Below are 27,388 nucleotides of genomic sequence, written 5' to 3'. Positions count from 1 at the left end.
ATACTTTTATGGCTAGGCCATAAAAAGATGTTCTCACTTTCAGTGCAGCAAAGAGACTGAATGTCCAAAAATAGGAGGCTTTCTGTATTGTCTAAATCTGGAGGAATGTAAATTGTTTTATGACTTCCACCATTTGCCAAAAATCCGAGGAAGAGACCCAGTCTATGCATTTTTACAGGTAGATGCTAAATGCTACCAGATGCCATCAAGGGTTGTTTTGAGCCTAAGAACTAGAAGTCAGATGACAAGAAATGATGTATTCAGCAAGCTAGCCCAGCAGTAATACTGGAGATATTAAAAACGGAGATGTGTCGAAGAGAGATACGTCTCACCTGAAAACAACTAGAGAAGATCCATTCAACACATCCTCCTTGCTCTGTAGTACCTTCTTAGGTTATAGTAATTTTCTTAGATATATAGACAGGCATATACCAAAGCTTAGATTACATATTTTTCAAGGAGACTGCCCTGCAAAGGTTGTTTTAATATTTCCTGTGATTTTGAACTCTGATGTCACTGTAAAATATACATTCAGTATGGTCTTGTTCTTTTACTATTAAATATATTTACACCTTTCATTGTGGCTGATCTGTGTAGAGATATTTAAGTTCCGAGAGTACATGCATATTTGGTGACACTGTGTGCACACCTAATAGCCTTGCTCTTGGTCAAACTACCATTTGCATTGATAGAAATGTTACACCGCAGTATTGGGACCTTAAAGTAGCCGATAGGGGGTTCTGGTGGCAGAAGGAGGCATAGCTAGTAAACCTGTGACAACCTTTCGGAGAGTTCACGAGAGTGCACAACAAATCTCCAAGGGTGTGTCAGCTACTTGGGCAGGGACACAAAGCACTGGTTTGCCAGAGGACTTGGCTTGGAAACAGAGTCTTACTGGGGATAGAGATTAGAGATAAACCAGCCCTGGACTGACTGGTGTCTCGGTGCTCTTAAGGGAAACTGCACTTGATGCAGAGTGCTGCATCTGGTAATACTGTGTGTACTTTATCATCCTCCCAATGTACATCCCCCACTGGTACCAGTGGTGAGGATTGAGGCTGCTTGATTACTGGTTCAGTAGTGAGGAGTCACAGCTGTTCAAAGAGAACAATCTCAATGGCGCTACGAATATTTTGTCCTTTTACTCCCTTCTCATTCAGTATTTTAGTACAAGTGAATATTTCAGATCAAAGTACATTTTTTTGACCAGAGGTTGTCTGCTTTGTTAGTTTCCTCTAAGTTATGGTATTTAGTCCATTTGCAGTATCTTTATTTCCACACTAGAGATCCCAAGGGGTACAGCACCATTACCAAAGTATAACATTTTGATGTGTAATAAAGCTCTGTACAATTTAACAGTTTTCTGTTGGTGACTAATCCAGTTTAAATCAAAGAAATCAGTGCTAAAAAGGATCACAATTAAGAGAAAATGCTAAATAAAAATCAGCATTATCTCCACGCCATCTCCTTCTACCGATTCCCACTAAGCCACATTTCACTTTGAATGTGGTTTCCTTGGTTTATTGCTGGTGAGTTGGCATTACAGAACCCTTCTTATTCTGTGGCATTAAGAAAAAAGACTAAACTAATATCCAAAGTGCAAACAGCACATCAGAACCCAAAATACAATGATGGCATTCACCATAACAGGCTGGTGGATACTGGCAGATGCCCATGATCCTCTGTTGTGACATGAATGCTCATGTCAACACTGATTAGGGCAGTGGTTCCCAAACTTCTGATTCTCGGCTCCCTTGCTGAATCCAGGTTTTCCCCGAGCCCCCCCCCCCCACGGTGCACATAAAGTACATATTTCAGGGGTTCCCAAAGTGTGCGCTGTGGCACCCTGGAGAGCCACAGCTTCATCACAGGGGTGCAGTGATCTAATAAGCTTAGCTGCAAAATAAACCATGAACAGTTCACGGTTTATTTTGCAGTTAAACTTATTAGTTTGCGACGAGTGCGAGTGAATGCAGGTATGAATGTGGAAGTGGCTGTGTGTGTGTGTGTGTGTATATATATATATATATATATATATATATATATATATATATATATATATATATATATATACACACATATATATATATATATATATATATATATAAATAAAATATATAAAATTCACACCTCTCACCTGCACAGATTTTCGCAGAATGTCCAGATTTTTGACTCATATTTTTTGGTGTGTTCCTCCAAAAATCTATACTTTTCTGGCAAATAGTTGAGGATTGAAGTAATTAAATAATGACAAAAATTTCAGTTTAGACTCCACATCCTTCAGAGAATTTATGCCAATGCAAAACCTATTATTCTATCAACTTTCTAAGTTTGTAAGAGCAATATTTCAAATCTGTCCCTTTTCGTCCCCCCATCATTTTAATTATCTGGACAAAGCTTAAAAATGAGGGGGGGGGGCAAATAGGAGCAGATTTTAAATATTGCTCTTACAAACTTAGAAAGTTGATGGAATAATAGGTTTTGCGATAGCATGAATTCTCTGAAGGATGTGGAGGGAAACTCAAATGTTTGTCTTTATTTAAATGACTTCAATCCTCAACTATTTGTCAGAAAAAATACAGATTTTAGGAGGAACACACCAAAAATAGGAGGTAAAAATCTGGACATTCACACACGTGCATGTGTACACACACACACACACACACACACACACACACACACACACATTTACCTGCGATTAGCTGCCAAGCTTCGCGGCTCCCCTGCAAGGAAACCACGGCTCCCCAGAGCACTGCAGTGCACAGTTTGGGAACCTGTGGATTAGGGCTTTAAATAACCTCATTGCCACAATCTGGCGAGAACTTTAGTGGTTAATAGGATAATGGCTTCCCCAATCATCTCTGCCTTTCATTTCTCCAACATTGAATAATCCCAACAGACTAGATCAGGGAAGGCTTGATACTTGGACTCTTTTTGTAGGACCCAGAAAGAGTTGCTTTGATAAGGGTATTTTGGAATCTGGTTCCCAAAGTAAACCTGTTTATATAGATGGGCCTTCCACCAAGTCACTTCGACTGACAACAGGTCTTTCAGAATCAGGGTAGGACCAGCACCCAGAGTAAATCTTCTGGCCCAGTCAGTCTTTGTATACATGTTATTGTCAAGATGTGTAACCAAACAGAACTCTATGGGGTGGTGATCTCTAGACAAGAAAACATGCAGTAATGTTTAAATATTGACCTCACAATGCCACAATTAGGCCCCATGACATATCCCATTCCTATTCCCCCTGTAGCACTAAGCTGCTATTCATTCAATATACCAAAATACCAAAGAGACCCAGCAATATGGAGTTAGACTACCACAGATGTGTAAAATTTTCACCATTGTGCGTGTCCTACAATCCTGAGAATGTGCAGAGTTACACAAACAAAAAAACGTACTAGCTTTAAAAACAGAATGATTACACACAATTTCTCACACACACAAAATTACTGTTTGCTTTAACAGCAGCCCATAGTCACGGTTCTAAAATTAGTATTTTTCCACAGATTTCTTTAAAATCGCATTTTGTCTCACAGTTATGATTACAACACATACATAACTAAGGATATCATTTTTTTATTTTCTGGGAAAACTAGAAATTGGACGTGTGGTACTAGAAACACAAGGGAATTTCCTGTAGTTTGGCACTCTAGAACACCCCTTCACAATAATTTGTATTTCTTCTTATACTACTATTTGCAAAATTGTAAGCTTACCTCATTCATTATAGTAAACAGCTGTTTTGTTGACAGAATTTGGTCGAATGGGGGGGGGGGGGATTCCTCCCTGCAAGAACGTTTTCTGTAGTTCTATGCTCAGAGGTGGTGTCTTGAAGCATGCAGAGATGACAGGTCTTTTTGTATCTTGATATTTAATTTTTTTCAGACATTTCTAGTTATACAAAATGTTATATCTACACCATACCAGCCTAAACACTGTAATGCAATCAATACAGCTGGAAAACAATCATGGGAATAGAAAATGAACTTGACGTTTTTAATAGCATGGTAGTTTTCGTGGACTGTGCACCCTTTCCACCAGCTACTGTCTTACTGGAGGGTTGGGCCAAGGGTTACGTTTGGGCTCTACTGGTCTTCAGAAGTAAATAGTAAGTGTATGAATGTAGGATGTAGATTACCTCTGTCCCAAACCAGATGTGCACCTCCGTGCACCTCCAGAGACTCAATTTAGATTCCATCACTTTTAGTTCAACACAAAAGATATATGCATTGCAGAAATCAGCAATGTTAATATTTGCCTCTGTCTTCCTTGCATTAATTCTGGATGGTGCTGGAAGAACACTCGCATCCCACACACTCTTCACTCACCACTTGAGTGGCACTCATGAGATTTTCAGCATATCTTTGTTGTTCCCCTGTCAAGTATCTTTCCCTATGGACCAGGTCTTTCCCTATGGACCAGGAAGAGTCCATTCCATTTATATTCTATATACTAAAAACACGCAGTCAGAAGAGATGTACCACAAAGTCCTTTACTAATGATCGGTTGAGCACTTCATCAAAATAAATTCCAATTACACAACCCATCTTTTACCAATTACCCAAAGATGCCCACTTTTAAAATAGCCCTATCACAGCTTGTCAAGCTATGAATATTAGTAACCAATTTATAAACCATGAACAAACATCAGCAACGATTTACTTAAAATTTATTATAACATAGTACATGGTTATGTAGGTGTTTTATAACACTTTAGTTCCTCAAAATGAGAGAAGGGGACTGGGAAGTTTACCTTTGAAAGAAGAACTTGGTTATGGCAAATGAAATTAAATGCAACAGAAAGTCCGGGTAGTAATGAGAAAGTTTCTATTAATAGTATACTATTTTGGTATTCAAAGCAGGACAAGTTAGGAAGTAGGTATGCATATACTTGGTCCCTTTAAAATTACATGATTTTAAAATGTAAATTGTAAATACAAATGTAATTAAATTACTAATGTTTTAGATACCCAATGAATATTGTAACGGATATAAACAGAAGGGGATTGTACAATAGGAATTGTCCTGATGATGTTAACTATTACTATGAATGAATGCACTTAACCACACATTAATAAAAAGGACTTTTGAAGTGTTACATTTCCTAGCTCTTTTATTATAGGGCATAAAGCAGAGATAGCCAAATGAACTAACTTAGACCAAAGACCATGGACTCTGGGATGGTCATGGTATCCTTACTGCTCTTTATAGCAAAAAACGTGGACTCAGATTTGATAAGAGACTTCACTGGACTTATCTTTAACAGAGCCTTTGAGAGCTAAACTATCCTCTTTCTTGCCAATCTTCAGAAACTAGTGTTTACCAATTTTCTTAGTGGATATCCACTTAGACTATATTTATCTGAACATTTTCAATTCTATGACCAAATATATGCACCTGGCACTTTCAAAAGGCATAACCCAAAGATAATTTACTGTTGTCACCCTTCATAAAAATGACATGAACTTCTTCCAAAATGCAATAATGCAGTTGACTGTCATACAGGCAGCCATTGGGGGCTCTCTTTGTGCTGCCCTGCCGTTCCCTGCATGAAGCTGGTGCAGGAGGAAGCAGGAAAGCAGTTCTGCAACTGATGCAGTTGCTCAGGCAACTTTGGTCCCTTCTGTGTTGATGGTGCCCACGAGAGGAGGAAAACTTCCAACATTCTACTCTTTCACCCCTCTCCCTCCTCTGGTAGCTCCTCCATCATTCATGTTACTGCTGAACCCACTACCAGCTGGACCCACCATCAGCTGGGTCACAGAAAGGGCACCACCCCCTCTGTATTACAGGTCCAATGAAACTGCATACTGTGTTAATAGTTTGTTTCCTTTTTAAAGTGCAGTTTATGAAGAAGTGATGGTTACTTTTCTTAGCTTGTCAGACTTCACAGGGTCTTAATATTCTGTATCAATAGTTCGTGTGATTTCCTTTATAATTCTAACACCTTGAAGACCTTCTACTTCCACTACATGCAGAAATCATGGGCTTCGATACTGGTCTTTGCTGCTGCAGATTCCATGATTTTTTTTCTTCTTCCAGTTTTATCCAAATCAAAAGTTAAAGTCCCCCCCCCCCCCATTTACTTGATTTTCCAGCCAAAGTAAAATTATAACCCAACACTCAAATTTCATTTGATCTCCTTCATAAATCTATACCTAGGAACACAGTGACCCTCCAATATTTTTGTTACAGCATTCCAGGTTAAGAAACTCATATCATTAGACGTGACCTGCAGATTCACAAGCTCTGCCAAGAGTGGAGGACAGGAAGGGGAGAATTAGAAGAAAACAAGAAGTAGTGCAAGACTGATCAGATATGGTCTGTTTCAGTTACGCCTATTAGATCAGCAGAACCTCTGAATTAGAGTAAACAAAAAATTCATTTTTTGGACCATAGTTGAAGTAGTGGGAAGCTTCCTGCATCTTCCATTTGCTTATTTTACCATATGCGCCCCCTTTAAATAACCTGCTTTGGGGTACCACCTTAAACTTATGCATACCTGAAATAGTCCTGAGTGACCTGCTTAGAGTTGCTCATAGGTCCCTTCAGTTGTCATGGTGGTGCAAACGTGCTGATGTGGGGCACCTGCACATATACAAGAATCAGGATGTGAAGACTTGCCACATTTAACTGCAGAAGGTACTTATGTTTGAAATATCACTGGGAGGGGCAAGAACATGCCCTTTGAGAAGATAGTTTCTCTAATCTGCCATAAAGCACGCTAGAGTAAAATTGAAAGCCTGTGATTTGCTTATCACGAGTGGTCAAACATTGCCTTTGGAAATGGAAAGTGTATATAAAGAGACACAGCAACACAGATCAAACATTGCCTTTCTACATGTGAAGAGTCTAATTGCCATTTCCTTTCATTTTGCAATAACTAGAAAACACATGCATGCACAGAACTTGTAAACATGTAGTTTGTTGTTGTAGCTCACACTCACTCACACTTCCCCAGGGCTGAGACCAAGACCAAAATAAAAAACAAATTCCGTGCTTTGTTTAAACTATGCATCAGAATAAAATATGGGAAACAGCAGATAGCCAACATTTTTAATTTAAAAATGCGATTCCACTTGTTTGTATGTAATAAAGTTGAGCAGTGCCTGCTGGCCAATCCAGGTCAGCATAAGTCTATACATGTGTGTGTACACATACATAAAGGCAGATAGATTCTACTTAAAAATATTTAAAAAAAGTACGCAAGTGGCAAGAACAGAAAAAATCGTTATAATGCACTATTGTAAATTTGGGAGTGAAGAGAAACTTACATCAGTAAAATTCTCTCACTTTAATAATTTTATGGAGGATAAAGTCTTGAAAGCCAGTAGCATTTGATGGGATTATCTCCACGACTTATAAAAGAAATAGTAGCACCACTAAACATCCATGTTACGAAGGAAAGCAGATGACATAACTAAAATTACCACTGCTGGGATGGAGAGTGCAAGACTTGCTAAAATAGAAAACAGCAGTCAGTCTGACTTCGGTATTCTTTAAGAAATCCCACAATTTCCCAAAAGACAAGTATCCAAAGACAGAATCGCATATGGAAAGCTGCACAATTCACACCAAAAAGAGGAAGGTACAGTGTAAATCCATACTAAGGCAACACAAAAATGCTAAGTAATGAACAAAAACTGTGCTTAGCAACATTGTTCAGAGAAGTACAAATAGCAAAACAAAATGATAGAGCAGATTTACAGGATGGAAGGTAAGAGCAAATCATGGCAGTAGTATACAGGCAAGGCATCGTTACTTCTCACACAAAATTTTACACATTGAATCATTCACCCAAACGGAAATAATGAAACCTGTTGTACCTCTGTCTAAATGGCCTTTATTTCTTGATTCCCAGCTACATTGTTGCCAGTTCTATAAAGTACCTTGGCATAAGATAAATAGCCAGTACAAAACATTTTTGTCCCTGGGCTGTCAGTGGAACCCACTACATTCAAATAATCCCTCCCCCTTTTTAATATATTACTTCCATCCACTCCCTCAAACCATTCCAGTAATTTAACGCTTCTCTTTCCATAAAGCCTGGTCCCATTTGTCCACTCTTCTCAGCTACCCTGTTTTTTCTGATGGAGCATGGTGATATGTGGTGTTTGTGCTACAAGAATCATTTAATTTTAGACTTGCATGGTCTTGTTTAATACTACACAGAGCGCTTTCAGTTTAGCCAATTCTTTTGCACATTTAACTTCCACATTTGCACAACTACTTTAGTGAGGTCCCTTATTTTATAACATTTACTGGGCTTGTAATAACAGAGAAAAATCATTCTGCAATTTCATATTAGTGTGTGCTGTGCATATAGATGCAATGTATGCACATTTAAGTTTTTGTGAATTGCATGGTGAGGTTTAACCAATATATATTGTTACTACATTCCTATTTTTGAAATTCTTTTATTTCAAGTCCTGGCAGAATAAAGTCCAGTTTAAAATTAGTAGACCTAGGTGATTTTTTTCTGGTTTAAAGATAGTAAAATATTACAATGGTGGTCATTTGACATGGGAGTTGCAGCTTAGAGAGGACTGCAGGCATGGGAGAGAATTTCCTCCTAAAGGTCAGTTACCCATTTGGGCTCAGAACTGTCCCTTGTAGCATGATAGCTACAGCACCAATACTGTAAAAAAAAAAAAAAAAAAAAAAGGGAAGGTAATCATGAGACAGAATGAACAGATGTTTTGCATTTAGGCTAGGAGAGTACAACAAAGCTCATGGATGTTAAAAATGGTACAAGTCCTCAAACTTTGGAAATGGTGATCTTATAGAAAGAAACGGTGCGACATTCACAGTAATCCATGGCAGTCTAAGAAAACCAAATGCAATGCAGGCATAATATATTGTCCATCTGATTATACACACAAGCTGTGTAAACAGAAGAGAATTTTAAATCTATTTAAATATTCAAGGCCACTAGCCATGACCTAGGTCAGTTATTACAAATAAATTCAGAAAGTCTGCACTTAAATAATCAAGCAACAGCAAAATACAGATTATGGAAACATATAATCAGGGTTCTGTCTGCAGAAAATGACTACACCTAATCAGGCAAGACTATCCCAGTCTAGTTTGTGTAAGCACATTTTAATCAATGCTGACTCCTTCAGGTCCTTATTCAGCAGATTTTCCACTCTGTCCTTTTAAGCTTATAGCTCCACCTACTGGCATCACGATGATCCATTTGTCAGACAATCTTCGTGACACCACCACCACTCTTTCAGTTGAGCAGCATTTTGTGGCATCCATCTGAAGACATGCTTACGTGTATGTTTTCTGACACTGATGTTTTCAGCTTCAGGGTTCTGAGGATCACAAATACTTGTACTTTGTTACATTACAGGCTATTTAGATCTCACAAGACATTAAATATCTGTGCAGTAACCAAAGTATGACAGACATTTGTACCAACTGCTGAAACTCAATACTGAACTGTAACGACCAAGAAAAAAAACTTTCAAAATAGTAGATTAAAATCTGACTAATAACATTTGAAATTTGTATCTAGTCTAGGTTGTCTTTTGCTTCTCAAATATTATGACAGTGAAAAAAATCCAGCCGTTGCAGATATGCACACTTTTTATGAATGTGATGCTAACGTCTGTGCCACATTCTCATTGCACTGAACATGTTTAGAATCCGGCAAGTACCAGACCTCTGACCAATGTCTATTATTCTCTTGTGCATGGCTTGACAGAGATATTTTCTGCCTAGACTACATACTAAGCTTATCCAAGATGCGTTTAGAATTTGAAGATAATCTAGAAATACAAACCCCTTTTGTTATTGCTGAATTTACTAGTACCCATCAAATTGCTCATTATAAAACATTTTTATTCTAATTTAGATTTGCTCATTTTTAATTCGCACTGTCTTCTTCCTGTATGGACCAGCTCATGGCTGAAAAGGTTCTACTGACCAGTTCATTTACCTGGTAATGAAACTATAGATAGAGGCTGGACTGCTTATTTACATGTCTGGTATTATATAACTTTGAGCAAAGAGTGGACAGTCGTGTCCAGTTTACCTAGTTAAAAAAAAAAAAAAAAAATCGGAAACTCTACTGCCTAGCTCTGGTTTTTAAAGACAAAAATACTCTGGCAACAAGTTTGTGAAATGGTTCTAATAGGTAAAGAAAGCTTCGTCTTTTAAAGTCAGATTTATAAAATGTAAAATGCATATTCAGTGCTGGTCACTTTGTTAATCTTTTATTAAAGGAAGAGAGGATCTAAATCTACCATATCAATTACAAAATTTTATATTTTTTTTACTAAAATACACATGCCACTATGTACATGTCCCTATATTTCAAACAGCAAGGGTACCAGAAGCATTTTTCCTCAGATTCTGCAACTTGGTTGTAAGCACACAAAATGTAACACTGTTTATCCCACTCTGCACTCTTAATAGCTGAAATTCAAACCCCATACATCTACAGTCATGAACATTTATATTCATATGTAGTCCATACTCCCATAGGATTTTTTTGAACCAGAAGTTTTGTGTAGTAACAAGAAACAAAACTATATCTGCATGTTAAGTTCCTTTGCTCAACTTAAATCTCCAAGATTTAGAAAACTACTTGTGAATGAAAATTACAGCTGGGGGGGTGGGGGTGGGGGGGCAGGTTTATCAATCTTGTGTACGCCTTTCTTAGTAAACCTTTGGAGGATCGGTCTTTCTGCTCATTGTAGTATACCTAGTGTAATTCCTTCTACAATTAATACATAAAACTAAAATAATAAATACTTAAAACTGTACATGAACCTACCACTCAATTTTGTTTTGGAACATGCCTAGTTGTCGAGGCACAGAAAAATCACAACAAGGAAACAGATGAGATAAAGATCTATGAAATACCCACCATATAAAAATCAGAAACACCAAGCAACATTCTCCATACTAAATCATGCACATCACATATCCTATCATGAAAAGGATCATTTACATCCCAGGTTCTTGTTTCCTGATTGTAACTGTATTTTGAAGGCAAAAACCCCTTACACACAGCTATTTACAATCACACTGGACCCACAGCTGAACAGAGATTAAAATTTGGATGGAAATTAGGGTGATTTTTCAAAACTACTCCGTTACACTGAAAATTACTTTTCTACCAGGGTTCACACCTTAGAAAAATGCCGTGCTTCCCTCTCACAGTATTTCTAAAGTCAACTTTACGTCTTCAGTACAGATTAAATGCAGTACAGCAGGCATAGCAAATTAGTAAATAACAAATAGAATGTGTTGCATCTAATACTACAATACTGTTGTGCAGTTATTGCATCACAAACTGGAAAACATATGCCACAGTTTCAATTCCCAGTTCTGTATTTCTACTATTACTATAACCTAAAGGACCAATGCTATTCTACCCAGAAATCTGGATTTTGTTTTGAATTTTTTTCTCCGTATGCACACAGTGGCACTATTCATGCATCTACTTTGTTGGACGTAGCACAAGCAGTCACATGGGCAGTGACTAATTTTGCAAATCTTAAGTTACAAGTTAATCTACAACACTTGAAGGTAATGTTTTATGCAGAAAAAGCCATATAAACTCAGTCAGGGGTGGTACTTTTTTTTTTTTAAACTTCTATGTAAAAGACATAATCATACAGATGTTTTAGGTCTGCAGTTGTACATGGAACATCTGAAGAATGAAATAACTTAAAAAAATATAGGCAAAATACTCTGCCATGTTCCCTTAAATAATCTTCATTAATTATTTTATTATTAACCTCCAAGTTGATAAACCCAAACAACTTTCAGGAGTCACCACCTAGTTAAGTGACTTGATCCCATCAAATGGAGACTGTTCATAGTCATGAAACGCTGAAAACACGGTACCAAGAGAACATTAGAAAACTAGAGTGTCCTAATGTTTAAAATAAGTTTCCTACTAACTTGGAACCATCAAATCCTAAAGGATACAGTACTCAGCTTTAGAAGTTATTTTCCCCACTTTCATTTTGCATACATTTGTGTTCTCCCATTTTAATGGCAAAGTATAAATACATTAAAATGAAAGAAACAGCTTCAGTTAACAAGTTACAGTTCTTTAGCCCTTTTGCTAGCTCTGCCACATGAACTTAAACTGAATCTGTCTGTCCACCGAATAATAAACACTTCAGCACATATAATGCAAGTTGTCTACTCTGACATTTATTAAGTGTACTAATTAAATGGGCCAAGTAAAAAAGTCACTGCAATTAAGAGTACTGTTTAAAAAGATACATTTTATAATGAGTCTCATATCAGAAGACAGTGTGAAACTACGCTTCCCTTCCCATAAAAGTATGGAGTTTAACAAGCTGGCTTGAACAGTGTACAACTTTTTCAGGTGCTGAAGACAGGAAATCTCTTAATGAAATTTGAAACTTTGCAGGATAAATTATTATAGCTACAGAATAATTTAGTTAGTTATGAAAAATAAAGCATCACAGATTTTAATAGCTTCTATTATTGATGTGCAATATATTGTTATGGGGGTTATACTGCCAGCTTTCTGTAATGTTTAAAGAAAAGTTACCAAATGTATTTTATCCTAAAATATCAGTACATTTGTCATCTTTTATTATCAAAGAAACATTGGAGCAAATCAGGGTTGTCAAAAACAAGGGTTTTCATCTGCCCTTTCATACAAAACAATTATATCTGTATTAACTGCTGTTTCACCACACACTGCAGGAATATAGATTTCCAATATTTTCACACGTGGCATGTGTGTAACAGAGTATAATACATTAAGTAGGTAATACAATATACTTAATTATGCATTTTGGAAAAATACAGTGAGCAATGGCTAAAATTCCCATTTTAAAGCAGAGTAAAATGCAAAATTTACCAGTGATTCTCAAAAAAAAAAAAAAAAGGATCAGTGGGAAGAAAATTATGCAGTAAATAATTTGAAAGCACAGCTTACTTTACTTATACAAAGAGCTTTACATCTGCTTGCAGGATACAGCAGCTTTAGGGTCGATTCACACAAGTCCCACTAGCATAACGCTTAACCTTCAGCGAGTCAGTTAGGCTTTCCAATCCTTCGAGTTCACACTTAACCATAGAGATGTACATCTGTCAGCCTTATCTGGTTACAAAATAATTACCAGGGAAAACCAACAAAACACACAAAGCAACATACCTAGGTTTTTAGTAAATTAAAGGCAGCTGGAGCACAAAAACACATCTATATCCACTCAGCCATTTATAGTCTCACAGGAAAATATTACACACAGCACTTTTTTTATACATACACACAAAAAACACAAGACAACTCTACACATGCACATCAACCACATGAAAATATACATGCCTTTTCTGCCATTACATAAAAGTCGAGGGCTGTCAGTAAAGCGATAAGTTAAAAAAAAAAAACTAAGCCAACGAAGTCCTTAAAATGAACATGGGCATTATAAACACTACGGCATACATGATGTGGTTAACTGAATAAGCGTGTTACTCTTACAAGAATAACATGGAAGCTTCAGTACAAAAGCATACCTACATTGTGAACAACACAGGGAGGAGCAAAGAGTTTCGACAACAGCAGCACTACTAGTTTGTCTACACACACTACATGCAAATACATTTACTGTTATAAAAAAGGTATAGATTTGCAATCAGCATTGTACAAACAAATTATGTATATATACAAACTATATAGGAGTTAGGTATGCATATAGTACCTCCATATATTTGTTTCCCTGTGTACACAACACGATTACATGTGTGTATAAAATATACACAAGAATTACAAACATTCGTATACAAGTTACTGATTGGGTTAGTAGGCATCACCTATTTTTTGGAGAGAGTACTATGAGGGAAAAAAAAAAAAAAACTACCTCTATTGATAAGAACTGCATTATCTTTTACGGTTACTTGAAATACCACTAACTCAGGCAGATATATGCACAGAACCACCAATTTAAAATACATCTACACACATATACATATATATATATATATATATATATATATATATATATATATATATATATATATATATATATATATATATATATATATATATATATACATACATATACACACACACACACACACACACACACACACACACACACACACACACACACACACACACACACACACACACACACACACTCCCTATGCTGTCATTATGGAAAACTGAGAATTAGGTTGCTACATTGAGGTTATCCATAGTAGGAATTTTTTTTTCACTGAAAAGACAGTGCATCTTCTGTCCTCTGTTTTGTTATACAGTGCATCTTCTGTCCTCTGTTTTGTTATACATTACATTCAGGTGAACGTGCAGGACTAGATGCCTACATTTGGCATTTTGTCTAGCACACTGAGCAACAGCCAGACACACACACTGACTTTTTTTTTTAACTCTTTGTCCAAGTACAAACACCAAATCACAATAAAGATGCAAACTTCGAAGGTACCGCTGTTTCAAAGTCATTGAATGTGATTGGTTTAAATTGTCTTGCAGTAAAACCTCCACTGCAAGTTACATGGAAAATACAAAAAAGTACATCAATCAGATCTAGTAGTAGTAACAAAGCTCTAACAAGGGCAAAACCAACGCTTATTTTAACTTAAATTGTTATTTAAACAAGCAATGCCCGTTTGAATCCTTTTCTCTAACTTTTAAATAAGAATGTGAGGTGAAGTGAAGGGATACATGGCATGGATCTTGCACAATTGACAATTGCCTATTTTAATAATTTGCATGCAGACAAATATTAGTCATTCCTGTACCATTTTGTGTATAAAAGCTTTTGTATATGTATCTGTATAATATATATCTACAGATATGCAAGGATTCATTATATAGCTAAATTGTAAACATATGCCCATGTATACACACGCATGTGTAAATAGTGCACATTTTCTTTAATACCTATATATGTGTGCACACACACATACCCCAGAGACAAATTCTCTTTTGCTTGGGTAGAGCCTCCTGTCATGAAAAGTTCAGACCGGATGATAATCTATGGAGTTACGTGGAGAAACCAGCAGGCTATGTAAGACTTGTGACCTTTCTAATTTTGAAGAACATACTGTCCCGACCCTCGATAGCAGAATCTACATCAACAAGAGTCAAGGTTTACATTCTCCATAGGGAAGGAGTTATTTCTTCCAAACTAGCATTTTACAGCACATGACAAAGACAACATATACACTACTACACTTATTTATAAATTACAGACCATTAAAACAAACGTTCAAAAAGTTCCAGAATATTTAAATGTTTCTCAATGTAACGAAATTGTAGATGCATTACAAACAGCTGTAAATATATGCCAACAGCAACTGTCTTCAGAGCTGTAGTCAGAGGCTTTTACACTTGCCATATAAATTAAACATCAATCAAATGTTTTTAGTTTTAAAATCAGCAAGAAAATATCCTGAAGTACTCTAATTTGCAAGCTTACTTTTTTCTCGGATATCGTATAAAGAATGCAGAACAAAGCTAACTATTTATAAAAACAGTGCAGGTCTAGGTCACTACAGACAGAGCAAACACTTAAAATTACAGAAGACAAACCTTTACAGAGGGATTTCCAACTTTAAAAAGTATTCCCTCATCATATCTTACACAATAGCCTACAGAATTAGTAGTGAGTCAAAAGTATCTCCATAGCAGAAAATATGCATTTAAGTCTATTCATTTTAGTTCAGTCATTTGTTGTAACATACTACTTTATCCATCTGTTTTGAAATACCGAAGTTATCACAATGTACAGAAAGTCTTGACAAGAGAATAACTTAACTGCATACCTTCTAAGGCTGAGGTTCAAGACAATATGCACTCAAATCAGATAATTACAAAATGCCTGCAGCTAGTAGTCTTTAGAATTTTATTTAAAAAGACACACAGTACAATGGAAAACAAGCAGGATAGCATTGGCATTTCGAAAGTTGGATGTAGTACTCATTTCCAAGTATAAGCCAATGGACTTGGAAGAACAGTATTGTCAACTGGAGAAAAGGGAATATTCTTCCAAAACAGTAAGACAGCAAATCAGAGTTTTCCTATGTAGCAGCTTTCAAAACAATAGCTATTGCCAGCAAACATCCTTATCAAGCTTGAGTGCCACCTATCTCTCAGGCTGACAACAGACCTGGCAAACTTTATTAACTACATACTACAGTTCAAAAGACAGGCAAAACAAAGTTTATTCTAAACATTGTTTCTGTCAGTATTGAAATTACTGTTCTCGTGAGACCAATGAAAAACACATAGCGGGCACTACTTTATGACTTGAGACCACATGTTCTGCATAATCTAAACGAATTCACATGTTGTGCATTTGTTACTTTAATGTCTTGCGACAGTTTTCAGACTATATAACAAAGATTAGGATGACCCTTTCCTGCTCACAACAAGAACCCTGTAATCTTACAAATTACATGCTTGGTACAGTTACTCCTCGAGTCAATATTTTGTATTGGCCAAGTCAAGTTTGAAAGTGATTAACTATAAGCAGCAGGACTAATACATTTCCAAAACAGTAAACATACAACAGCACATCTTAAATGCACATTTAAACATTCTTGTTTGTTAGGCTATAGTCTAAATAGCTCACTTAGACCAACCAGTGGGAAAGCATGCTGATAAAGCTATCAAAAATGTACAATTAGACAACAGCCATTCAGACTCCCAGAACAAATATATTAAGTCTGAAACCATGACATAAGCAGACTATAAAAAAGGTAAGATGAATGCCAAACAAAAAAAAGCAAGGAATAATAGTTTCCAACAGAACAAGTGTGTGTGTGTGTGTGTGTGTGTGTGTGTGTGTGTGTGTGTGTGTGTGTGTGTGTGTGTGTGGGGGGGGGGGGGATTCTTCATTGCTATATACTAAATGAATGAACTGTAAACATAATTACATACATCACTTCCTTATTAAATACATAGCTCACAAGACAGATGTAGTTTTCATTGTCTGAACAGCTTACTTAATTTATATTAGTGATGATGGAGCAGTGAGCCAATGGCGGCACCTGATTGAATGTGTGTTAATACCTGTAATTACTCTATATATCTGTAATGCAATTACTCTACATTCAGCTAGTTACACATGTAGAACACCAAGAGCTTGTGACTACTAATTTACAGAGCCATCACACACAAATACACATAAAAAATAAAGGACTGGATTCTTAGAAGACCATTCTCAATGAACAGTGGAACACCTGAAATGTTATTGATTAAGTAAGAGAGCAGCCTGCAAGGTAAGGAAATGTTCGAGAGCAAAACTGCATCTTAGTTGTACTCAAGTTCGGGTTGTCATTCCCACTCCCAAACATTCACAGAGAGCATATTTGTCAATGGTGTGTAGGTTTGAAAACCATAAGTGCTCATCAGAATACTACCAAATTATTATAATTTATTATTTGTATTACTTTCTTGCAGAATATGAACCAAGCAGTTAGTGTAACGTCTAGAAATACTACAACTCTTAAAACACCTCACGGGACTAGTACTTAACATAGCTCACCCTACTGCATGCAACATTTTAGATAACAGATTGATAAACCTTATTCTGAATACGTTCTCACAAAAGCGGGTATTTTTTTATAATTAACTTCACAGCACATAAAGTAGCCAAAAACCGAGACAAAGCAGTCTCATTAAAAACAACTCAATCGAGTTTACAACTTAAAAAAGTACGGGGCAGTTTTTTCCTGCATTAAGTTTTTTTTAAGCAAACTGACGGCAGGTTCTTTGACATAGAAAGCAGCATAGCTTCCACAAGTGAAAGTACGAAAAACTTTGACACGGAAATGAGACTCAATTCGATATGAGCGCATCTTAACTAATTAAAAATTTGACCGGTCTTAAAATTGGGCCAAGATAAAATAATCTACGTGACCATTATGTCTTGCTAATTTGATGGTCTTCCAATTAGGACCATTATTAGTAAACTAACAGAAATCAAACGAGCTCTCAGTTTTTAGCCAAGCTGGGATCTGCTATAGGAAAACATAACAATCCTGTCTGGATAGTATTTCAGTAACACCACGAGTTGTGATTACCAATAAACCGATCATTGAGAAAACAATCCTATCCTTATAATAAATACACCTGCTAAATGGTATTCTAGGAACCAAAATGTAACAAATTTGGATAATCGCACGCCTTAACATTTACAATGATAATACAATTTCTTCGTTTTGAGACGTCCGTTGAGTTAAAGAAAAAACGTCATGCATTATATGGGCTTTGAATGAAATAAATATACGCAGACTGTTTTATGAAAAATGTAAGAGCTTACAATTTTTAAACATAACCTTAGTATGCAACGAAATAACTGTATCCACAGTGTAGCCCTAGTAAAAGAACCTGTTCAGATTTGTTGCTTACTTGCTGTTGGGGACCAGCTTAAAAGTGGGACTTAACCTTGGAGATTCACTTAAAAAAAGCAGCAAAAGTGCAATTAGAACGGTCCATTCTTAATGCATGCATACATACATTATTGTATGCCCCTACCTTCATTGGGAGAGGAGCTGATAGCCGGTCCTAGATGGAGGATGATACCTAGAATCACAAGGCGGATGTTGCACCGACAATCCATGCTGCTGGCACAGACAGCTGAGCGAGGACCATGTCTCCATGTAGCGCGCCACTTATGAGAATGTCCTCGCTCGCTAGACACGCTCCCATGCTCGCCTCGCACGCTCATGTCAAGTTTGACACTGGAGAAGAGGAGGAGGAGCATGCGCCTCTGCCTCACTACTGCCGGAGTCCGTGAGCTGCCTCTCTGGGTCCTAGAGTTCACCGCCGTTTGCTACACCACAACTCAGCGGACACTGTCCAGGAGGTTTGTAACTTGTCTGTTCTGACCGATTTATTTCATTTAAAGGCCAGCGTAGCTCTCAGGTCAAACATATTCCAGTCCAAAATGTATTTGTCTAGGCTGAGGAATTACTTAATTATCCCCACCCTGTCCGGTAGAAGCTAAATAATGCAGTCATTCATTAACAATTTGGATAATTTTAGAAGGAGGAAGAGAAGGGGTTCACTCAGAGGAAGCTTGATTAGAACTATATTAAATACATCTGGTTACATAACTATATTATTACCGTCCTAAATAAAGCATCATACAGCGCTATTTTACCTTTCTACAATTAAATAATACATCGCTTCCTAGATTTTGACTGCTGTAGTGCTCTCCCTGCAACTGCTAATTAATATTTTGAGCATTATTAATGACCAGATACACTAAGAGATATATTAATTAAAACATTTTTGTAATGTTTTTTTATTGGCCATTGCAACTATTTTGATCTTTTTTAGCTAGGTCTTTTAAAGTTAAACTTGCAATTATTTGCAACGCATTTCTGCTGTCGTGCAGGTTAATAGTTATAGGAAGCAGTAAATTATCTTTGCTACGCCCTAATCTCCGTGTGGCACAGTGAAGGTAAACAATGGGATGCATTTTAGAAACTTTCTCTAAAATAAAATTACAGTTATAGCTGTATTTAAGGATGACTTTAAGGACAAGAAAGGTTCGAGTCTTGTTACAACCGAAAACATTACTACAGAGAAAACATTATACTAGCATTCAAGGGTGCAACCAGACATACTCTTTGTACATTTTTCCGAGCATGTTAGAAACACTAGAGCATTATCAGGCCATATTATGTCTATAATCATCTATATTAATAGCAGCATGTATATTGCTTGTTTACAGTGAGGATTGCAAATCTAAAAACAATATCTCTGATAGTTTTTGACTGGGGAGCTGAAAACGTTACCATTAAGTTTGGGAGGGGGCAATAGTTTGAGTGATGTGACTTTTTTAAGTGCCATATGGATTGGGGGACAACAGTAAGCATCTGAAAGTACAAAATGGAATTCACTGACTACACCCTTGCTAACATTTATTTGGTCATCTTTTAGTGCCTACACTCTCTTCAACAATGACCCCCAGACAATTATTTGATTTGTAGTTTTGGTGTCTAATAATTGCTTCATATTGTTCATAAAATAAAGGTTGGCTTGCAGAAAGCAAGTTTTTTATTAATGCAGCTAATTCTCTGCTTGGCTTGTGGTCATTTTAAACAAAACCAGGACTGTATAATTAATAAGGGCGATCGCTTGGAGTTGGTATATAATTCAAGGCTAATACAGTCAAGAGATTTGCAGCATGCCCCTGGTCTCTGCAAACTGTCTATCCTGTAAAAGGTTGTTGCGTTTTTCGTCTTTTCCCAATTAGGGGTTGCCACAGCGGAACTCCGGTCCGCTAATGATTGGCAGTAGATTTTTATGTGCCGAGTTGCCAGCCCTGACGCACAACCTTCAACGAAGGCACACCCATTCACGCATGTCTCCACAAAGAGGACGCTCTAGCTGAGAATCGAACAGGACAGCGTCTTACTGTGAGGCGACAACGCTACCGCAGCACAACCACCGCAGTCTATCCTGTAAAAGGTAAGGCTTACATATCACCAAAATCCCCTACACTACAGAAGGGTAACCCTGTACTAAACATATGGACTATTTTTCTGATGCTTTACTAAAACAAACAAACACACAAAAAGATCTTACAATTAAAAAGATAGCTCCCTTATTAAACTGATGTGGATATTTTACATGCACAGGTATGCATTTGTGTACGTGTGTATATGTATGCATGCATGCATATATAAGACATATATATACATGTATACATATAGATAGATATAGATATAATAAATATACACATTTGTACATACACTTTATAATTTTAACACCGATTTTTTTTTTTTTTTTTTTTGCTTAAATGGAGAAACACTTCATTGTTTGCAACCAGAAATGTTGTCTGTCGCTAGTACAACAAAGGGTGTAAAGATTTTATTTTGTTTAACGAAAGAAAGAGAGTTTATTTTTCTGAGTATCACAATTAGGAAGGAGCAGAGTAGACCCTATAGTGTTTAAAATATATCCTTAAGCTTTTTGAATTGCTATGTAGAGTGAATATGTGATGACATACACAGTTTAAAATAAAATATGTATACACAGCTGATTGATGAATGTTGTGCAAAGCTAAACAATAAATAGTGGCTTTTTACTTACACCTCTAGATGGTGCATGTGAAATCAGAGTTTTTAGCCACTATTGTTATTTGTCATTGTTGTGCTTGGTTCATGCATGTAAGTGAAAGTGTTCACTTGAAGAAAAGAGCTGGGTGCAGAAACCAAGAATGGCTCTGTTGTAATAACTATATGTTAGTGAGGGATAATTATGACTAGGATTTCCTATAAAAGAAATGTTATGTTATTTATTACTTCATATTCACTTTAAGGGGTAGCCTTTTTTTTTTCACTACAGCAATACATTGTCAAATATGACATTACTTTTCTGGCTTCTGTATCTAATGCCAGGCAGATTCTGTTTTTCAAACATTTGCTGTCATGTACCTCCTACATATGAATTCCTGAAATGGGCTAACAAAACATTTTGTGGCACTCATAACTGTTCATTACAATGGGTTGGGTAAGAATTTGGTGGTTAATGCTCAAATGCACATAAATTAATGGGAACACCTTACACAAAAATTAAAAAAAGATCGGTGAAAAATGATGAAGTACACTGTCTCAGGGACAATGCTTCAGTTCAATGTTTGTTGATATATTTATTTATGTATGTGTGTATGTATGTATGTATTTTCAGCTTAGCTGATACAAACAATACATTTTTTATAGTATGCCTGGCAAGAGGCAAAATAACATAAAGCACATTATTCATTCATTCCTCAATTATCTGCTTTATCTAGTTCATGACTGCATGGGAGATGGAAATATTCCTAACAATGACATGGTACACTGCAGAGAAACTAATCCTGGACAGGAGGTCAGTCCATCACAGCTGAGTGCATTCATTATAACTATTTCTAAAGGAGAACTATATTTCATGGTTGGGTAAACCTGAAGCTGATACATTGTCTATTCATTGGTCATTTACCATCATAACCTCCACAAATTCTCCACAGGAAAGCAACATACTTAAGCATTTCTTCATTCATTCAATTTTCAATTGCTAATTTAATTCACCTCAGGGTCAGAGGTAAGTAGAGCCTTTCCAGCATTCACTGGGAGCGAGGCAGAGGGACTAACAGATTTTATAAAATATGTCATAAGTTATTGCAGGCATCTGTGAGTAAAACATACTTATGTATGCTTTATTTACAGAGAACAAACAACACAAATAAAATCAAGCGAGGGGGTTCTGTGGAAGCATTTTATAAAAGAAACAAACTGCATATAGGGATCCTGTAGAAATGCAGCTTACTTAATACTATGGAGAAATAGCTGAGAAGGAGAAAATGTCTCTGAAGCATCTCAATGTTAGCTGGGTGGTTGGAACTAAGTGGGGGGGGGACTAATACATTACCATGGTGGTTAGCCTGCCTAATGACAGGAATGAACCGGAAGAAGATCCACAAATTCCAATAAATAGCAACACTGGAGTAGGGATCTGAAAGTCTCCTCTCCTAGGAAGTCAGTCTTTGTATAATGAGGACAGTGAAGATGATAAGCTCCTCAGGGTTATGATCAATGAACTAACATTTACACATTTAAGACACTTGATGAGCTGCATGTTGTATCACACTAGAAGTGCAAAGAGACTTCCAAGTAAGATTTATTTTATTTTTGTTTTCTCTGTTGCTCCCTGTCGATGCTGACAAGAATTCCTTATTTCAATTTACTTCTGTGAATTGTGCCTCCTCTGGTATCCCAACATTTTATATTTGTCAGGTCAGTTTGCCGATTCTATAGGAATGATCTTTATTTATTTTACATTTGTTTACCGGGAGAGTCCATCTGGACGCATGTCCTTTTTCAGCGGAGGACTGGGGAGAAAAGCAACACAAGTGACAATAATAAAAACATCCATAATACAAAAATACATAATCATAAGGGATTGGTTGTACAGTATAGGCAATTTGCAACATATTACATTCCTAGTAAAACAGAAGATGGAACAAATAAGACAAGTTAGCAGCCGGTCACAAAGGAAACATATGTGCAATAACTTTGATTAGTAACTACAAATGATATTAGCATTTGAGTATGTACAAAACATCTCATTTGAAAAGTTAAGATTAGTGCTATATTAAGCAGTTTTGAGAATATAAGGAGTTTTCAGTAAGGAGGTAACATTGCAAGGAGATCAATAAATCAGAGAGACCAGTGAGTGTAGCTTGTATTATGCAGGCGAGGTGCAGTTACAGAGCCATGATTTATTCAGATGATTTGTTTTCAATACTTTTTTAAAGAGGGGCAAGGAGGTAGTGGAGGATATGTCAGAGGGTAAAGTATTCCAGATTTCAGGGATAAATTTTGAAAGAAGCGATTCACCTGCCTTGTTGTTGGATTTAGCTCTGCCAAGCAAGAACTTTTGACTAGAATATAGGGTTCTAGTACTGGAGTATGGTTTGACTAGAATATAGGGTTCTAGTACTAGAGTATGGTTTGACTAGAATATAGGGTTTTAGTACTAGAGTATGGTTTGACTAGAATATAGGGTTCTAGTACTAGAGTATGGTTTGACTAGAATATAGGGTTCTAGTACTAGAGTATGGTTTGACTAGAATATAGGGTTCTAGTACTAGAGTATGGTTTGACTAGAATATAGGGTTCTAGTACTAGAGTATGGTTTGACTAGAATATAGGGTTCTAGTACTAGAGTATGGTTTGACTAGAATATAGGGTTCTAGTACTAGAGTATGGTTTGACTAGAATATAGGGTTCTAGTACTAGAGTATGGTTTGACTAGAATATAGGGTTTTAGTACTAGAGTATGGTTTGACTAGAATATAGGGTTCTAGTACTGGAGTATGGTTTGACTAGAATATAGGGTTCTAGTACTGGAGTATGGTTTGCAACAGGTTCTGAAGTGCAGGAGTGTTATCGTGTTGGTGTAGTAGTTTATTGGCCACGGTGAGTTGGTTGTAGAGTAAAAATTGAGAGAGTTCTAACCAGTCTAGCTGTTTCAGAAACATTTAAAACACATCCTGCATTTTTAGCAGGTGTGCTTAGGAACAGGGCTGCAGTATGTGGCAATATCTGGCTGGGTAATCTACCCTCAGTTTGCCTAAAACACGGATTTTGTCAAAAGGCATGGTCACTTTATAAAGTCATGCATACCAGGTATGCTGTTTGTACATTAATATTAGATGTCAATCATTAACTGCAAGGTAGCTGAGATGCCTGCACTCTAGGTGTCTACACAGAGTCAATTGCAACTGCAGTCACACCATTCCCCCATCTCTGATGAAGGAGAATTATCTCTGTTTTCATTACTGAGGAGTCCCCTTCCTAACTCCACGTCTGTGCCCAAACCCTGCCTTCGGTATGCATTATTAAGCTCTCTATTTAATTATTTTATTTAAATGATTTAAAGACATGAATTTCTGGACACAAAAAAGAACTTGGAAACTACTGGACAGCCAGTATAAATTGGGAAGGTCTACAACATGTTCATTATTGCGGAGAAAAATGTCAAAATGAAGGAGGGGAGAAGAAGATGAGAGAACTGATGTAGACAGTAAGAGGTAAAAATAGAAAAGGCACAGCACAACATTTTAAGTAGGCTAGATAGTAAGCTAAGTGCACAAGATGTGTATAACAGTGATAAATTCCTGCATATTGAAATGGCATTAGAATGAAACATAGCTATGTGGGCAAAGTGACAATGATATCAGCAGACACTGCTTTGTTCCATTATTTAAATATTTTTTTAACTGAGCTGGTCAATGGGCATACCCTTTTGTCAGTGGAGATACAAGGCACTTTTTGAATTAACTATGGGGTCATTTGGCCAGGCACTGGGAAAATTCCCCTAATGTTTGTTGAATGGGGAAGACAAACTCTGGTTTAACAATGTGAACAAATTAAATCATGCAAAGTTACACAAAAATATGTAGAGTATTACTGATAGAAATGAAGCCTTTGGCTGCTAATTTTCTAAAGTAGATCCTGATACTGATATTTAGGTTGCATTAATATGTGAACAGAAGCAGAAGGTGAGCTTTTAGTATCCTGGGGAGGATCCCTGTGAAGGGGTGTAGATGCAAGAAATGGATACAAAACCAGAAAATGAAATGACATGTTCTTGGAGAGACGCTGTGGAAAATGTTTGGCACAGATTTAAGAAGTCAATATAGTTTGAAAAAATATGACTGTGCAAAAAAGATCTTTCCATTACAGGTCTCTCCTTCTGGCTTAGGAACAGCAACAGTCCATGGATTTCCTCAAGATAAACAGTGTTCTGTTGAAAATGCACATGTGTTTTGGTAAAGCAGACATTTCATCTAAAACATACGCTGCAACAGTGATTACTAAACATCAGGTAAATAATTTGATATGAAAGCTGAAAAATATACCTGTTGTACATATTAAAATAAAAAAGTGACCGTGCTATAGGATAGACAGAGGCACTATGTCAGTCAAGCTGTTAGTGCCTTCAGAAAGCCTGAAGATGTTTGTGCATTTATTCGTCTTGGCAAGAAAGATTTTGTAATGTCGTGTTTCAAAATTTTTAACACTGAAAAAGTTAATGGTGACCTTGTAAGAAAAGTCTCCATGGTCAGACTGTATTTTCACAAGTCTGAATGTACAAAGCAGCCGTAGTAAGTTGGTACAATTTAGGACTGACCATTTGGAACAGAAAGAGCCATTCAAATACTTTGGAAACATATGTCAACTGTTAAATCAGTGAAGAAAATATCAGAAGAAAGGGGTTTATGGGCTGCGGCATGTAACATTTGTTGTGACACTATATGATGCTGATGAAAATGTCATTTATTTACTCAGTCTTATTAATAATAAAGGGTATACCTTTTGTTACTTTGGGGATGCATCTCATTTAATAGAAAGACATATCCTGTACAAATGTCCAAAATACGGTGAAACTGCACAAATGTTACAGAATTATGTTTTGAAATGTATTAACTAAAAGAAACAAGGTCACTTGCGGTTTGCCTGTGGCACCCTTGAAAATGAATGCAAATCAAATGGGGTAAATGGTAGGGAGCAGAAAATGAATGGATATGTCTAATAGGGCAGCTGGAAATGAAATTACTTGTAACTTAATGCTGGCATTGAAGAGTCTGAAACAGATGTAATTAATACAACTGGACGGTGTTCTGTTAATGAAGAAATAAGTGGTGAAAATAGTTATTTATTTATTATTTATTGATTTGCATTTGTTTACTGGGAAGGTCCACTGGGTAGTAATGAGCCCATTTTCAGTGGAGACCCGGGGAGAAAAGCTCCACATTAACAATCACATACAATAGAAGAGTCACAGCTGAATACATAAGATGAAAGTAACAGTTGAATGAACAAAGATGAAAGTCAGACATTGAGAAGCACAAAATTAGAGTTCAAACAAAGAGATGCACTAGCAGTTCACAGGTCAGATGTCACAGGTCAGTGTAACTAAGATAACATGTTAACAGCTTAGCTTCTAATAAAATAGTATGAATATTAGCACTTAGGAAGTCATCAGCTTAAACATAGGTGTGCATGTATAACACATAGTACCCAATAATATTATCAAGTAACTGTTTCAAAAAAGGGGACTTTAGAATATATTTTTATGATTAATCATACTAGTAGGTAGAATAATTGACAGACGAGTAGTTAATTAAAGGTGAAAAAAGTGATTAACTAGGGTGTCAGGTTTTGAGAGGTGTGGTATTGGCATATGTGCACTGCCATAAAGAGGAGTCAGTGACTTTTTGAATAAAATGCATTACTGGTGGTCCTAATTGGTGATGGGATGTTGTTCCGTTGTTTGACAATAGTAAAGGAGTAGAACATCTGGACAGCTGAAAGGTTTGGTCTTTCTACCTTCAGGGGCAGTTGGTTCTCAGCTCGGAGAGGTCTATTTGGGTGGCAATGACTCAGTAAAGAAGTAATGCAGGGCAGTCCGATGATTTGAAGATAATTTTGTGTGCCGTAGTTAATTGTAAGTATGTAAGATAATGTGGGAGTTCAAGATAGTTTAGTAAGTACAAAGAGGAACAGTGCTGAGATAAGTATTGTGCATTGGTTGTGAACTTGGCAATTTTATTTTACCACTTCACAAGCTTGGATTTCGGAGAGGTCTGGATATTGGTAAGGAGAGGGGCACCATATAAGAGAGAAGGTAGTAGAAGGTTGAGGTGAGGGTCTGTTTTGTGGAGTAGTTAAGGAAGTGTTTGTGTCTATAGAAGATACCCAGTTTTAATGTGTTTTTTTGATACTACTGTGTCTGCGCAGGTTGAATGAGACACAGCCTCAGTGATCGTCTGTGATGTATAATCTTTGCAACTAAAGTGGTGTCAATGTTGTTTGTTTTTCATTTATATAAATGTAAGATTGCCTATGTCATATG

At 36.6% G+C, this 27,388-nt stretch overlaps 1 protein-coding gene across 1 annotated transcript in view; it reads right to left on the bottom strand.

The window, feature by feature from the left end:
• The window catches only part of EPHA3 (EPH receptor A3), a gene marked incomplete in the record, with an annotated part of 1,122,317 nt that extends 1,103,494 nt beyond the window's left edge, over positions 1-18,823 (bottom strand). The window contains 1 exon segment of the mRNA XM_044072146.1: positions 18,512-18,823. Coding sequence (XP_043928081.1) covers positions 18,512-18,740 — 229 coding nt within the window.
• Positions 18,824-27,388: the final 8,565 nt, after the last annotated feature.

This window comes from Protopterus annectens, chromosome 5.part0, assembly GCF_019279795.1.
Source record: "Protopterus annectens isolate FY-2018-M chromosome 5.part0, PAN1.0, whole genome shotgun sequence".
NCBI classification, from domain to species: Eukaryota; Metazoa; Chordata; order Ceratodontiformes; family Protopteridae; genus Protopterus; species Protopterus annectens.
The sequence above is the reverse complement of the archived record's forward strand: the minus strand, read 5'-3'. Positions and strand labels throughout refer to the sequence as shown.